The sequence below is a fragment of the Corvus hawaiiensis genome, chromosome 15 (assembly GCF_020740725.1).
Source record: "Corvus hawaiiensis isolate bCorHaw1 chromosome 15, bCorHaw1.pri.cur, whole genome shotgun sequence".
In the NCBI taxonomy this organism is placed as follows: Eukaryota; Metazoa; Chordata; class Aves; order Passeriformes; family Corvidae; genus Corvus; species Corvus hawaiiensis.
The window spans coordinates 4,435,435-4,450,685 of NC_063227.1; the positions used below are offsets into that span (position 1 = coordinate 4,435,435).

A 15,251-nucleotide genomic window follows, 5' to 3' on the forward strand; every position below is an offset into this window, starting at 1 on the left:
ACACAGGGCTTGCAGTGCAAAACCAGGGTGATTTTCTCTGAAGCCCAAGATATTGGACATTTTTGCAGTCCCATCCCTTTCCCTGTGTGCACCTCCATGAGGGAAGGTGTGCTGACAGAGAGGACGGGCTTGGCATGCACAGGGGCCATGTTGTAGGAGGGAAAATCTTCCCTGGAGCTGAGATACACTGCCCAGGAGAGCAGGAATCGGAGATGCCCCAGGGCAGTTGTGATGGAGCTGGTTTGGAGCAGGAGCATCAGTGCATCCTCTGTGCACACTAATTAACTGTGGCAGCCAGGTGCTTAATCCTTCACACACCCAGGACCTCCTTGGGTTTGTCTGTTTAAGCTCACTCTTGCATAGTGCTGATGGACCCAGAAGTGTATTTATATCATTGCTTACTGCCTGGAAAGCTGCAAATCAGTTCCTGATAAATATGCCACTTCCAGCGAGATTAATGCTAAATTCCTCCTTTTAGAGCAGCAATTTGCAAATTGCTAAATTAGATTTTAGCATTCGAATACTCTTTTTTCATGTCACACTTGCAGCATCTTTGTTTTTATCACCTGATGATACTGTTTGTGTCGGTATTGAACTTTGAGGCATATTAATACAATACACATAGATTTTGGTGGCAATTTTTTATGACAACAGTTCTTATGAAATCTACTAGGAAAAAAAAAATGTGTGCAGAATAATGTAATCCATTACAGTGGAGTTTGCTTTTGTTTTGAATTGGATGGAAAGCAGGTATTTGTTTTATACAAGAGAAAATGGCAATACTATGCCACTCGGAAGGTATTTTATTGATAACTTCAGAGCTGAGATCTGAATTTTCCTATAGGCTGCCAATAATATCTAGAAAATTAGGAAATAAGTACAAGTGCATGATTTTAAACCTATGTGATGGTATCTGGTTATCCATCATAACTTTACATCTTTCACTCTATTTACTGATCATTTCAAAATCTTTAATCTGTTTATTCCACCTCTGTGTTAATTAGGGAAATTTTAATATTTCCAATTTAGGAAAAAATAATCCAATAACACTTACAATATTTTTTTAGTCCTGTTAAAAGGAAGGTGGTTAGTTCTGGTGAGCCCTGCTGGAGTGCAGAAAGGTTTCAGCCACCCCAGAACAGTGTTACTTGAGCACAGGGATGTGGTTACTCCTCTGGGGTGCCATCAACCAGCTCAGACGTTTTGATGCGTATCCCAAACTTCAGTGACCACCGAACCAAAGTTCATTCCTGCTGTAAATGAAATATTGGGAGTGTTTCATAACAGGACAGTGAGTTTCAGGCTGGTTCCTCACTTCCTTGCCTTTACAGCTTCTTTTTGAGATATCAGCTTTGTAGGCAAATGGATGTAACCTTGGATAGTTCAATTTCCACACTCACTTTCACTGGTTTACCGAGTGCATTCTAGATGGTAAATTGTGAGGGTGGAAGAGAGGCAGGATGAGAAGGGAGGGATAGAAGCAATTATTTTTGCTTCCTCTTCCCTTCTGCCTGTGAGGCTCTGGATTCCAGACCAGTGATCTCTCTGTAGGCACGTTCGAGGATACTTAGCTCGTGTTTGGGGACAGAGCTGCGGGATTTGTTGATCCCTCTGTAACTGACCAGCAAGGTGATCTAATGCCAATAATTTAGCAAAAGCCAGCTCAGCCCCAGAGCTCTCATTTTGTCAGGAGCACCAGCCCCTGACAGTGTTTGCTCATCACCTCCAGCACATCCCCTCCTTTGCTGAGCCTCAGGCAGGCAGGGACCCGGCAGAGCTGTCCATGGGGCGCTAATGGTTTGAGGGTGTGAAGATGGTTAACTGAGCTGTGCATTCAATTAAGATGAGTTTCTCAGTTAACAGGCACCCTGGGAAGAAATGAGTTACTTTCATTTCTGGGATTATGAGCACTTAATGGAGAAGACATTTCAGAATTCTGCCTGTGCTGCATGAGATAACCCTAAAATGCAGCACGGATTTTCAGCTTACTCCTCTAGCAAAAAAAAAAATAGCAACAAAACCTTGCCAGGTGAGAAGGAGAAATTGATGCTCGTGTGAGTTCTCTCAGAGTCAGGCTCACGGAGCTAAATGTAAAGTGGCATTGCACGCAAAGTTGGATTTTACTTTATGCTTTTCTTAAGGACTATCCCTTTGCTTGTGACTTGCCTATTTAAAATTATAATTCAAAAATGTAACTTAAATAATATTTATGATATTCTTTCTGTAAGACTTACAATGTGAGCGGAATATCTGAAAGATGGATGGCTCTGACTAGAGCTGGAGGCTTGGCCATCTGATGTGTATAGGCAGAAGACTAGCTAAACTTCAGCCAGTGTCAGTGTAGTTTCAGAAAATTTGCCAGAATGGTTCTGCTTTTAACTGGTTCAGGATCTTGCACAAAGTAAATTTAGGATGAGTTTGTGCTGAACCTAAATGAGTAATAAGCACATTCAGGAGAAAAAAGGAAAACATAAATATTTCACACCAGTTTTGCACTGACATTGCTGAGAAATGGGGAGGAGGTTTGTGGGGATGATGCTTTGGTTTTGGGACTTCCCTTTGTATTGCAGCTTCCATGAAGAATAGGTGGTATCTTTTCTTGGGTACAATCAGTACAGTAAGAAATAACTTGGAAATTTTATTTGCCCCTTCTGATAGGAAAAAGAGAGGATATTTTGCTTCCAGTCCTGTATTGGTCAGGATCCTTGCAGTCACTTCAGAGGGAGGAGGGAAATGAATAAGAATTATCCTTCTGAGCCTACTGTACCTTGGTCTTTGGTAGATGCTTCATGCCATATTACTCCTTGCTTGTTTACTGACCTCCTCAGCAACTCACCTTGGTTAATGAATTAGTTTCGGTTAAATTACTTTCACATTTGGATAATTTTATTTTTACCAGCACCCAGTACTCCATTTGATTAAATTAAATCAAGCATGTAGTCAATCACCTTTCTGCCAAGAAAAGAGACAAAAGAATAAGAAAAGTCATTCCTGTGGTTTTCCATAATTTATAAGTTACCTAGGAAAGGAATTGAGGGGGTGTTAGTTTGGTCCTGGGGTAGGGCTGGTTGGTGCATGTAAGGCAAAAGCAATGCTGCATCTTTAAACAAGCTTAGGTTTCTTTAACTACTGAGCCTAACTCTGAGATCTCCCCTGCTGTGAGCCATAAGTTGCTTGTAGGCTTGTTCTAGAGAGTAATAAGTATTGTTGTTTAGCAATTGTGTTGTTGAAATTCAGCTCCACTATGTCTGACAGTATTTATCTAAAATACTTTCCCTGGTGCGTGCTCAAGTTCCAGTAAACCGTGTCTTATTGTGCGACCTTTTCATTTTCCAGTGAAAAGGGATCAGCTCGTCAGATAAAAGCTACAAGCTGAAGTACAGGAAAAATGCGTGCTCAGAAAATCCGAGCATGATTGAAAACAAGATGTGTTAAATCAATGCAGTTTATCGCCTGCCTATTCCTGGCAATTGCTGTTCTAAGCTCATTCTGAGCACACACTAGATGATAAAAGTATAGTGTCACAGTGCTCACTGGGGTGTGAGGGCAGGGAACATGTTTATCAGACAGGCTGGTATGATTTTTTTTTTTTTTTTACCCTTGATAACAGTTATTGTCAAAATTTTTGCAGAAAAAAACCCCCAAAGCCTGAACAATTATGGAAGCAGGTAGATACATCTGCTGCTGAAGTCAGAGACTATTGAAAGCTCTCAAATTATACATTTTTATTTAAATGTACAAACTAGAAAACAACAAACTCAATTGTTTTAATTTTAAACAATTTGCTGCATCATCCAGGGTATAGCCAAAATGGTCCTTTTTCTTTTGGGTGAAGCCTCACTGCAATTTCATGTAGACAAGTCAAAGCTAATATTTAGAAATAAAGGTGTTTGGAAACTATTATTTTCCCAAGGGATTTAAAATTAGTTATGGAGAGGGATTAAAGACCTAAATTAAACCTCACAGCAGGTCAGCCCTTTCCACGAGCACCACACCTATAATATTCATTACAGCTAGGCATAATTCATCTCGTTTTTATGATTCAGCTCTACTTGTATTTCCCTGTGAATCTCATTTTCAGAGATTTTGGATGTGAGCACTGGTGTTTTTCCAATTTTCTCTCTTGAAGATTCTTTTTTGCTCGGACCATAGTGCACTTGCATGTCAGAAGTCTGCAATTCTGAGAAACAGCCAAATTTAGGGTAAGATGCTTCTGATAGAAATTCACACAGGACACCGAGTTTTTCATTTATGCATCCCCTGGTGATAATTATTTTTTTTAATAATCTGAAGAGATGATGAGAAATAACAAGGTTAACAGTGTGAGAGGCATTATTCAAAAGGAAGTATTTCTGCATACCAACAAGTTTCAGCAGTGATTTTCAATACTGTCTACCTCAAAGGAGTTCATGAAAGGTGAAAAAAGGAAAAAACTTCCTGTATGTTATCCAAAATTATCCCTATGACAATTTTAAAGATGTCTGCACCTACATTGTGGAATTTGTGAAGTGCATGCAAAGGGAAAAAATGTTGAAAATATGCAGAATACAGAATGAAAGAAAAGGTTACATGAGGTGACAGTTTAGCATCTCCCACACTCTGTATGGTACATCTCTGCATCTGTTCCTGAGCCAAAAGTTTAAAAATAAATGCAGTGTCTTTATTTTTAAAATGTTTTAAAGCAGGTCTAAATATAGATCTTATAACTAACCTAGTGCAGCCATTATTTTAAATCTTGGCTTGGATGCATTTCTGTGCTTGTGTTTATGTGTGCACATATATATATTTATTTATTTGAATGAAGGGACAACCCATTGAGAACCAGCCATTTTCAGTAAATTTTTTGCTGCATGCTCACATGCACTGCCAGAATATGTCTGAAAAACTGAAAAATATTCAGATGTAAATGCTGTTCTTCCCCTTTTTATAATGACTGCCAAAGATGCATCAATTAACCTGGACGGCCAGACAAAGTAACCAACATGCATTAATTTCCCTCTGGCCCTCTGTATGCACATCCCCAGTGAATTCTACCAGCCTGTTGTGAAATTGGGATGTTTAAATTCCAGTGCCTGAAACTGGACTCTGTTTCAGACTCCCTTAAGGCCAAATCTTCCCCATTAGACCAGAGGTCAGCGCAGTCAGAGGAAGAAGAAACTGTGAAGCTCACAAATTGTTTGACTTTTTTTTTCCCCCAAGCCAGGTTGCTAAGAGTGAACTTTCAGAGTTGATGTGTTTGGAGAAAGCAACACATGATTCCTGCTAGGCAGATCTCATAATTGCATTCTGTAACTTCCATAAAAAATTGGGGCTCAACACATGCATTCCTTGCATCTTCAGCACCTCCATCTCTGGCTGCAGACAGTGAGCTGGGTTGGAAGGGAATTGCTCCTCTGATTCTAAGTTGCAGGAAAAAAATTGTTTTCAGGAAGAAAATATCACGCTGTCTATCATGTTTGTAATAACACTGATGAACACAGTGGAGCTGCCTCAAACACTGGCCTATTGCATCTTTAGATCAAGTAAAGAGCAGTCACTAGGGAAACTCGGGAGATCTCTATCTTCAGTTTATCACTTGACTCACCTCTGCATTTTCCTCGCTGCTTGGTGCGTGCACGTGGTGTCTGTTGGGGCATTACATGGCAATAAAATGTAGGAATTACATTTTGGATAACTCTATTTCTAATTTTCAAAAAATGACATAATGCCACGGTTTGATTTTAGAAGTGGAAACTCAGTGCACAGGGGCGTGTTTAAGTACCAAGACCAGAAAACCAAGGAAATTCTGGGTTAGCACTGGAAGGGCCTTTCTAGCCCAGACCTTTCTGTGCAGGCTCTCGCTGTCCCACCCACTTCCGTTTTCCATTGCTTGTGGGAATAAACACTCCAGGGAAAGTCAGTGGAAAGAAAACTTTAGAAAAAGCAAGACAAATTCACAACAACAACAACAACCAATAGCTCAAATGCTTGCATGTTTTCATTTAAGGAGCTTTAATTAGCAAAGGAAAAGTCTTTGCAGGGAGATTTGCAGAACAGACTTTTTCTCATTTGATGATGGGGTTTTGAAGTTTTTTTTTCTCTCTGTAGAGCAGGCAGAGAGAGGCCACTGTGCATAAGAGTTGGGTTTGGTGTCAGAATGTTGCTTTATAACACCATTCACTAGCACTGCTAGTGAGGCATTTTAGTACGTGGAGTTTGACATTATTATGGTCTGTCCTGTCCTATTCCCATCTTCTGCAGTCAATGTTTTATTTTGTTAGGGTCAGGGGCTTGCAGCAGAAGTCTTTTGTGGCTGTGAGATGTTGAAACACAAACCTCTGTGTGTCTTGGCCACAGTCACCTTCTATTTATATTCTGATGAAGTTTCTCTAATTGGACAGGAAAAAAACCCCAAAACAACTGTTTTGAAGACCCCAAAGCCCCACCTCTTTGACACTGCAGTTCAGGACCTGTCACAAGCTGTCTAATTTTGTTGTAGAGCCAAATTTACAAAATGAATTTGTGAAGAGACAGAGTCTAAAAAATCTTCCTCCATTCCACTGTTTCAGCGACTCCCTGGTTCACCACAGGAGCAAACACTGTGGGATATTTAATTCCCATGTACAGCCTTTCCCTGAGTGTTTCACTTAAAACAATCAAGACCAGATTTCTCATCTGAGATAGGGACGGTCAGACCTGTGGACCTGAGGCAAATTTTTTTGTAGCCTTCAGGCTTTTATTTTTGGTTATTTGAGCCCTCAGAGTCCCTTCCCTCTCCTTGCAGCCTTTTCCACTGGAAAAGCATATGGGAAGTTCAGAGGTCTAAGTGCTGCTTTCTCATTGGTTTTGGGTCAAACAGAATGAAAAAGAAACAAGGACTGAAAAATAAAAGGAGTAAATGAAACCATGAATGCATGGGAAACAAATTAACTGGATATGTTTTACATTCTGAAATATTTCCATAATGCTTCTATGTAGTGTGTGTTTATTTTTCTTTGAATAATAATGTTAAAATGTGTCTAATTCAATTACTCTGCGTTTGCTGAATGAGTTTTCCTTGGTGAAGGGCTCTCCTACACTACCCCAAGGTACGAATTCCATATGATATTTGAACAGGTCCTTTTAATTGCTGATATTAAGTGTCGATCATTCTGCTGTAAGTTGGCAGCATGGCCAGAGAAACAAATTTCTCTCTCAGATACATCAGACAGTCATTCAATTAACAACCAAACCTTTATTGACACAGTAGGAATTCATTATGTGAAATATTAAAAAAAGTCCTCCACTGACTAGTTAAAAAAAAATATATATATAATTTTAAAGATGGTGGATTATCTGCATGTGGTTATTAAAATTATTTGTGCAGAATTTGAAATTATGGTTATGATGGAAACATTTTTTCTCAAAGGCATAAGCAGCATTTTTGTTGAAAAATAAGCTGGACTTTGAAAAGATGAATATAATGTACACATCCTATTTCCATAGACATTGTGCATTTTCTTGATTAAAAGCCTTAGATTTTATGAGTTATGGCTTTAGACTTGCTGCATAAAGAGCTTCATGGCTTATTCTGTTGGAGTCTAATTCTAAAGAAAGTTCTTCCTCAAGGGTTTAAGAAGTAATTCATAAAATGGTAAGAATAATAAATATTGTGCCTCAACTCAGACACTAGGATAGATAGACAGATTTTGTACACCTGGGTGTAATTTTAGTTAATTCACACAAGAGACAGGCTGAAAGTTTATTGTTTGGAAGAAGAAAAATGGTTTAAATCTTGTATTTGCAAAAATGATTATATTAGCTTAAATGAAAATGCTACTCTATTAATGGCTTCAATAAGCTTTGCATTTGGAAAAGTATTTTAATAAAAAGTTACCTGAAGTTTACTGCAACTTAAAATATGTAAGTGAGGGAAAAGTACTTACCTTGATTTATATGTCTTTTGGAGGTGTAATTATTGGCTTTTTACTCACCTATGTAAAACAATGTACTTTTGTAAATGGATTTCTGGCCACTTTACTCCTTTTTTTTTCTTTCCACATAAAAAATAAGCACTGTCAATCAAAGAATTTTAAGGTTTATTTCCTCTTTAGAAATGATTGATAGCCTTTTAGATTTACAAGTTGACAAGTTAAAGGGTTCTATTGGTATAATTATGTACTAAATTCACAGTCTTTCAATTTAAATGTCCTTTTAAAACCACAAGATTATCATACCTGTATTTTGAAAAGTGGGCCAGTCAGTTTGGGTTGGTATACAAATTGCTTCCATTAGCCTTGGGACCTATTTGAATTTCGTACAGTTTTTTAAAGTTAGCAGTACTTTCAATAGTACTTTTAAAATATAAGGTAATGGGAATGCATTTTAAGTACCGTGTGTGTTAGCTTGTTTTTCATGTATGGATGTCAAGAACACAAATAGAGAGTTGTATTTCTAATTGATTCTTTTTTTCCAATCATGGAAAGAAAACTGTTATTTGAATTAGAGGACTGGGAGATGCCTTATTGTGGATAGACTTCAACGGCAGAGACCAATCACATGTTCTGGGGCAGAGGAAAACCTTGCAGGGAGATGGTGTCTGACCTTGTATCAGCTCTTCTGCAGTGCTTGGAGATGTGAATATCCCCTTTTCTTTGGAGTTTTTCCACCTCCTGGCACACAACCGGTCTGGCTTTAATGCTGAAGGTGGGGTTAAATACGTGAACAGATCTCTTTCACTGAGAGATGATTAATTACATTGGGGGTGTAAATGAACAAGGGCTGGAGGGCTGGTAGTGTCCAATCTGTGATCAAGATGCCCAGGCACCTAAAGATCTCTTTTTTTTTTTTTTTTTTAATTTTATCTAAGATTGAAAGGTTGAAGGGTTGTAGACTAATGAGTGGTATATGATAACAGCAGTTTAGGACCCAATCCTGCAGATTGCTGAGTGCGTCCTCTCCCCACCACTAAAGTAAAGCTGAAGCTCTTTGAGGCAGAAAGTTTTCACTATCTCTCACAGTATGCTTGATGCCTTGTGAGATTGGACCATAAAATTAACATTTTTTTTGGCCATTTAGTTCAGAAAATACTCAGAGGAATTACTCTGTGGATTTCAAATGTGTTGAACGTGTAGGAAGATATGAGAAAATGACTGCTAACTCTGGGGGGATTTCAGAACTGGCCTCCATTTGTAATACTGCAGAATTTAGTAACTACTTTCCCAAAGGATCTAAAGGGAAAATGGCCATAAACTAGACTGAATTAGAGGAGAAACACATTTGACAGAACCACACTAAAATCTTTGAACATGTTTGCTAAAGAAACGTAAATTTGAACTGTAGGGGTTTTTTTTTAATCTTCTCAGAGAACAGCTATTTTTCATAATAAGTATAAATAGAAGTAAATTAATTTATTTGAAGAAGGTTTAAACTAAGCAGCCTTGTAAGTAAACTCAGGGGTAGTGAAACCAGGGGGTTCTAAACCAAGGTACAGTGATATTTTCTGCAAAACTACATAACAGAGAGGTCAGCATGGGCCAGGGTGGGAAAGGAAATGTGGGAAAGAAAAGGCCCCACCATCCCAAAATCAAAAAGGGCTCAAGAAGGGGAAAAGCCTTATTCTCACTCCTTCCATATAATGACCTGAATATAAATAAAAGGTCACATTCAGATATTCCTGATGAAAGGAAATGCCTGGAAAAACCCCAAAGAAGCAAGGAGAGTAGAGGGATGTCATGACCTCCAGGATATATAAAAAGCTCTAAAAGTAAAATCCTGATGGATTTCTAGTCTGGTTACCATAATACTGTAAGACTGATTTCAGGATATGGTCAGAGGATTCCTTTCTGATATGAGAGGGATGTTGAGGTCCTGATGGAGCCTGTGCCTCTCCATCCAGTCCCCATCAGCCACACGTGTGTTTCACCATGTTGGGTAGGTCTGGATCCCCCCAACACCACCTTCCTCTACCTCAGTCTGCATCAGCATTGCTGGATTTGCTTATGGAGATGGGATGTGCCAGGAGGAGATAAAAATCTGACCCTTTGGTTGCCAGCTGGACAATATGCTGTAGAAATTGGTTTGAAAATAACAATCATTTAAAGGGATTGTTTTGTGGGCTTGTTATGGAATGCCAATTAATTGCAAACAAGCCAGGGATTAGATATTGGTTTCATGAAAACGTGAAGATCTTTAACATTAGGAGTATGGAATTATGTTCTCTTCCCTTAAAACATGGAAATACAGAGAGGTTATGGCATGTTAAGGCTGGGAGATGGAGTTTGATGCTAAATCTCTTTGCAATATTCAAATATCATCATTCTAGCCACATAATAAAGTTCATTATAAGACCCTGATAAAGATGTATGATATATTTGCAAATTAGTAAGAAAATTTTGTGCGAGAAATATATTTTTTTGATTTAATGAGCTAAGACAAGATAAAAAAAACTTTAAAGTGACTCAAAAATGAAAAAAATATGTTTTTTCCTCCACAAAAGAAAAGAAAAGGCTGAATATATAAAAATACACATTGGAATTGATTTTTTCCCCCCCATTTAACTCAAAAAATTCGAACAAATTGCTGTGGAATATTTCCACGTCTCTATTGGCATGGGAGAGTCAAGATGGGCTGTTGTTTAGAGATGCTCGAGAATACTTGACTGTTCCAGTTCACCAAAGCACTTAGGAAATTCTAAGCACATGTTGAAGTCTCACTAACATCTGAGTTTTAAAGTGATCATATGACTGGAAATATAGCTAGAAGGTCATTCAGCGCAGTCCCCTGTAATTATAGGCAATCATATAAAAAACATAATATGCTCAAATTTGCTTTGCTGAAAGCAAATGGGTGTAAGTATGTGCTTACAGATAAGCATGTGCTTAAAGGCTTGACACAATCAGAGCTTCCATTAATGCAGAGAGACCAGCATTTTCATGAAGATTAAAGTGTTCCACTTTCACCATTTCTCACCTCCATTTTATCGGACAAGGACTAGGGAAAGATGAACTAAAAACATTGATGTATTTTTTTTTTTTTTTTTTTTTTTAATTATTAAGTCTCCTGGATCAGTTTAGTGCTGATTGGAGCCTAAGCTGCTGAAGTCAGTGTTGATGAGTAAAAAATAAAACCTTTGCCAAGACAAATGCCTGTATTTCAGAACAAAAATTATTTGTGAGCATTGCACATGGAGCAAATTAAATGTATAATGAAATTTGGAGCAAGAAAGACACTGGAATAGTTACTACTTTTGTTTTCCAATTACCTTCCTCATAGTATAAAAAACCCAACCTGAAACATGGGGTGTGAAGTATTTATCAAATTGGTTTCACTGTGGCTTTCAGAGATAATAATTGCTTCCGCTTTGGAAGATGAATGCAACATCCCCAAATCTTCCAGCGGCTTCTCTGGAGGAGCTGAAGTGGGAAGGCTTGGATTGAAGTCAAAGGACCAATCCCAAGCAGTGTTTGAACCAGGATTTCAGGCAGTGCTGAGTCCAGCCAAAGGGGATTTTGCCGTGGTCCTGGCGGGGTCTCGCGGTGCCTTTCCCGTTGTCACCTGAGCCCATTGCTGTGCCTTTGTCACATCACGCTGTTGTTTGTTGTTGTTTCAGCTCTGAACGAACCCACCATTGACTATGGTTTCCAAAGGTTACAGAAGGTTATCCCCCGGCACCCTGGTGACCCCGAACGCTTGCCAAAGGTCAGCACAAAGTTTATTGTTTTATTAAATATGGTAAAGATGGTTACTGCATGTTTTTGTCTGAAAGTGCAAGGCTCTGTAAATGTGATGGTCCTGGTTTGGTACCCAACCCAGATAAGCTGAAACAGACCCATGACCAAGGAAGCCCAATCAGCAACTCCCACTGGAGCCTTAGGAGAATTCTGCTGTCCTCTCAGTCACAGCCAGCTCAAACAGCTCTTGCCTTTCTTAAATGTGAATCATTCTCTGTGTTCTAAAATATTTAACAATGAACATCTTTTTTGGTTACCATTTTGGGACCTGAGCAGTGTTTTCATAGAATAATGATGCTTTTTGGTTTTGGTATCAGTAGCACTTGCCAGCATAATTTTGAGAACTTCACCATTGATAAAATCAAGTTAATTGGATGTGAGTCCATTGCTGCTGCATCATGTATTGGTTTAGGATAATAATGATTATATGCTGTTTTATTTCCGGATTGCTGATATAATTACAGCATTGTGTACTGAAGTGATGTTCCCATGAAAATTAGTGAGGGTTTTTGTTGATTTCTGTCAAGTAAAAGCTGGGGGAAAGACAGCATTGTTCAGACAGGCTTCTTGTACTGGGAAAACCCTGGGATTGCACTCAGATCTGTTCTTTCTACCTTGCAAGAATTTGCAGTGACTTTTGTGATATGCTGGAGAAAGAGATGGGGGATTTAAGTGTTGCTCATGTCCACAGGAACTCTGAGCAATAGTGGTGGGCTGGAGTCACTGTCTGTGGCCAGCTGCCACCACGTGTTTTATCTGCTGTTACTGAGTGAGCTGGGGAGTCAGAACACTCCCTATGGAAAAGAAAATGTGAATTTGCAATCCTGAGACACAGACAAATGAATTGTTCACTTAATGTACATCCAGTATAGCCTTTATGACTGGGCAATACTTGTGACCTTTCTTCTGTAGCTCCCTGAGCTGTCCAAAGGCTTTCATCAGAGATTGTTGTAGGCTTCGATTAGTTACATTTCTAAAGTGTTTGAAAGGTGAGAAGATTTCCTAAACACTGGAACTTAATTTGTTTAATTCCTTGAAAGAAATAAAATTCAGTGTGTGACTTTTTTTACAGGTTTATTCAGTCCTTTATCTTGCCTAGGAAGGCTGCAGGCTGTGGTTTTGGGGTCGCTGATGTGTTGTCCTTCCCTCTTACCATCAGAGAAACATGCTGTCCTGGAGAGTTACACTTACCATTGGCTCTGTTCACCCTCTGCAAGCTGTCCTTTTCCCTAACATTTGAACCGACTTGCAGCAGGACACAGCTTTCATGGCTTGTCAAGTTTCACTCCAGAGGTGCAACCCTTTCCAAAGGAAGAGAGCATCCTTCTGTAGGGGCATTTTTTTTTTTTAATCTCTATCCTGCCTCTGCTGCCAAATGTGCTTCTGGAGAAAAACAGTTTCTCAGAAAAGAAGAAGCCAGCCTTCACTATGCACCAGGCATTTGGAAGGCCCCAAAAAAATGCTGCACAAAACTTCCCTAAACCCAACATTCCAGCCGACTAGGAGATGGCCATGGATTTTATTTAAAGCAGGAAATTCAAGTAAAATAAGACTGGGAAATTCCAAATTGGGTCATGTGGCCAGGGATTGTGGTGCATCACCAACTTCCACAGGAACTGGGCTCCTTTTAGACACCTGAGGCACCGAGGGGGTCCCCAGCAGTACCCCTTTGTGCTGGTGTGGAAAAGTGGGAATGCAGCCTCCAGGCTGAGCACCCTCCACTTTCCCGTTTTGACTGAGACTGGTACCACATATTCCTGCTGCATGTCATGGGACATAAAAGCAGGCAGAAGAAAGCTTCTCCTGGCTCCATATCCTGACTCCAAAATTTAGCAGGTATTTATGGATAAGGTATGAGACTGAGAGTTAGCACTGAGTCATCTGTCCCCTCCTATACCCTCTTGGCTTCATGTGCTTCTTTGGAGTACCTTTTGAACCAGTTTTTCAGACCTTTAAATCAAGGGAAATTGTGGCTATGTATGCAGAGGTAAGATGTGATGACGTAAAAAAAAGGTTACTTCTTAAGGGTTGGACAAACTCAGTGAAGAAACTGGTAACACTGGGCAAGCTTAGAGGGAAACAAGATGAAGACAGGACCTTTTTTTTCTGTCTTTGGGTAATTCCTTCTGTGCAAGCTTGAAGGTTGGACCTCAAGTTCAAGTCTCATTAATATGCCACGCACAGAGGCTGAATGCAGCAGGGGTTGGCACATGTCGACTTCTGTATTTGAGGCAGTGATGGTTCAATTCCCAGCATCGCTTGCTGGCTCCAGGATCATCATCAAGGACGCTGTGAGCCTCTGTGCTGGTGAGCACTGCACAGTGCTCTTCCCCATGTCATTAAACCAGGAAGGGCTTTGGCACTTTTCCACTACAGACAATTCTCAGTGGCTACTTAGAGGAGTGTTGGAAGCCATATGGCTCCCACAGTGGAACCACGGGCAGAAAGGGCAAATGTTCGAGAGAAACAGCAGAGAGGAGAGCAGTGCTCAGAGCTTTCAAAATCCTTCCCTCCGTTTTCCCCATTGTCCTCACAGGGTATCATCACTTTCTATTAATGAAAAAGCTTGTGCCTTTGTATTAAATAAATAAAACAGATCATATTTCTCTAATTGCTTCTAGGGTTCGTGGCCATTATTCCATTGAAATATTACTGGTGAATTAGAGATCTTTCCAGAGGTAGAAATGGTTATAATTTTTGTGTTCATAAGGGCATGCTGCCCTTCCCATGGACCATCAAGAGCATTCTGCTCTGTGACTTATCCCTGCAGTCAAGGAGAATTGTTGAGGCCATCAAGTGAGTGTTAGCACATGCTCTGCCCTCCAGGGTGGAGTTAGCAGCATTTCTAAAACCACTGAGGCTGTTTGAGAAGCTTGATCTCCACAAGTTTAGAACCAGTACTTTCAGAAGTGCTCAAAATTTATGCTCAGGATGAATTTTTTTAAATGTTCCAACTATCTCCTGGAAGAAGGCAAAGAAAGAAGCCAGATTTTAAAAAATAATTTCTCCTTCTCAGTGCTTCGTTAGCCAAATTCCAGTAGAGAATGCCCTCCCACAGCAAAGAGAATGGGAGCACCTGGGAACTAGGGTCTTTGGACTGCAAGATTGACAGCTGATGTGCTTAAAGCAGAAATGCAGTATATAGTTTCTGGAGAAAAGAGTGGGAGCTAATGTTGGCAGCTGAACTATGAAGCCAGCTTGAACCAGAATCCTGCTCCTTCCTTGTGCAGAGCAGGTCAAGGAAGGCAGCCAGTGGAGGGAGATGTGCATGTCTGTACAGACACCCCCATGCCCACAAGCACCAGGAGCAGTGACAAGATGTGGTGGGATTAGCACCCAAAGCTTGTAGTGAGATCAAGTACCAGGAGTGTGCTGGGCAGTGTAGCCTGTCCTTTCTAATACAGACAGGAGGCAGATCAGAGGAAACAAGAGATCTCTGGGGAGAAGTGAAAATGTGATGCTAAGGTTGAGAAATGGTGTCATTGTCCTGCAGGAGCAGTCTGTAGAGAGCCTGTGTGGAGCTGGGAACAGCCCTGCACATGTGTGTGCCCCATTTCCATC

General features: G+C 40.0%; 1 protein-coding gene across 9 annotated transcripts in view; it reads left to right on the top strand.

The window, feature by feature from the left end:
* The window catches only part of EBF1 (EBF transcription factor 1), a 271,179-nt gene that overhangs the window by 228,448 nt on the left and 27,480 nt on the right, over positions 1-15,251 (top strand). For all 9 annotated transcript variants that reach the window (XM_048319834.1, XM_048319838.1, XM_048319835.1 and 6 more), the window contains exon 11: positions 11,570-11,658. In XM_048319834.1, the coding sequence (XP_048175791.1) occupies positions 11,570-11,658 (89 nt within the window). The remainder of the gene's footprint in view (positions 1-11,569; positions 11,659-15,251) is intronic.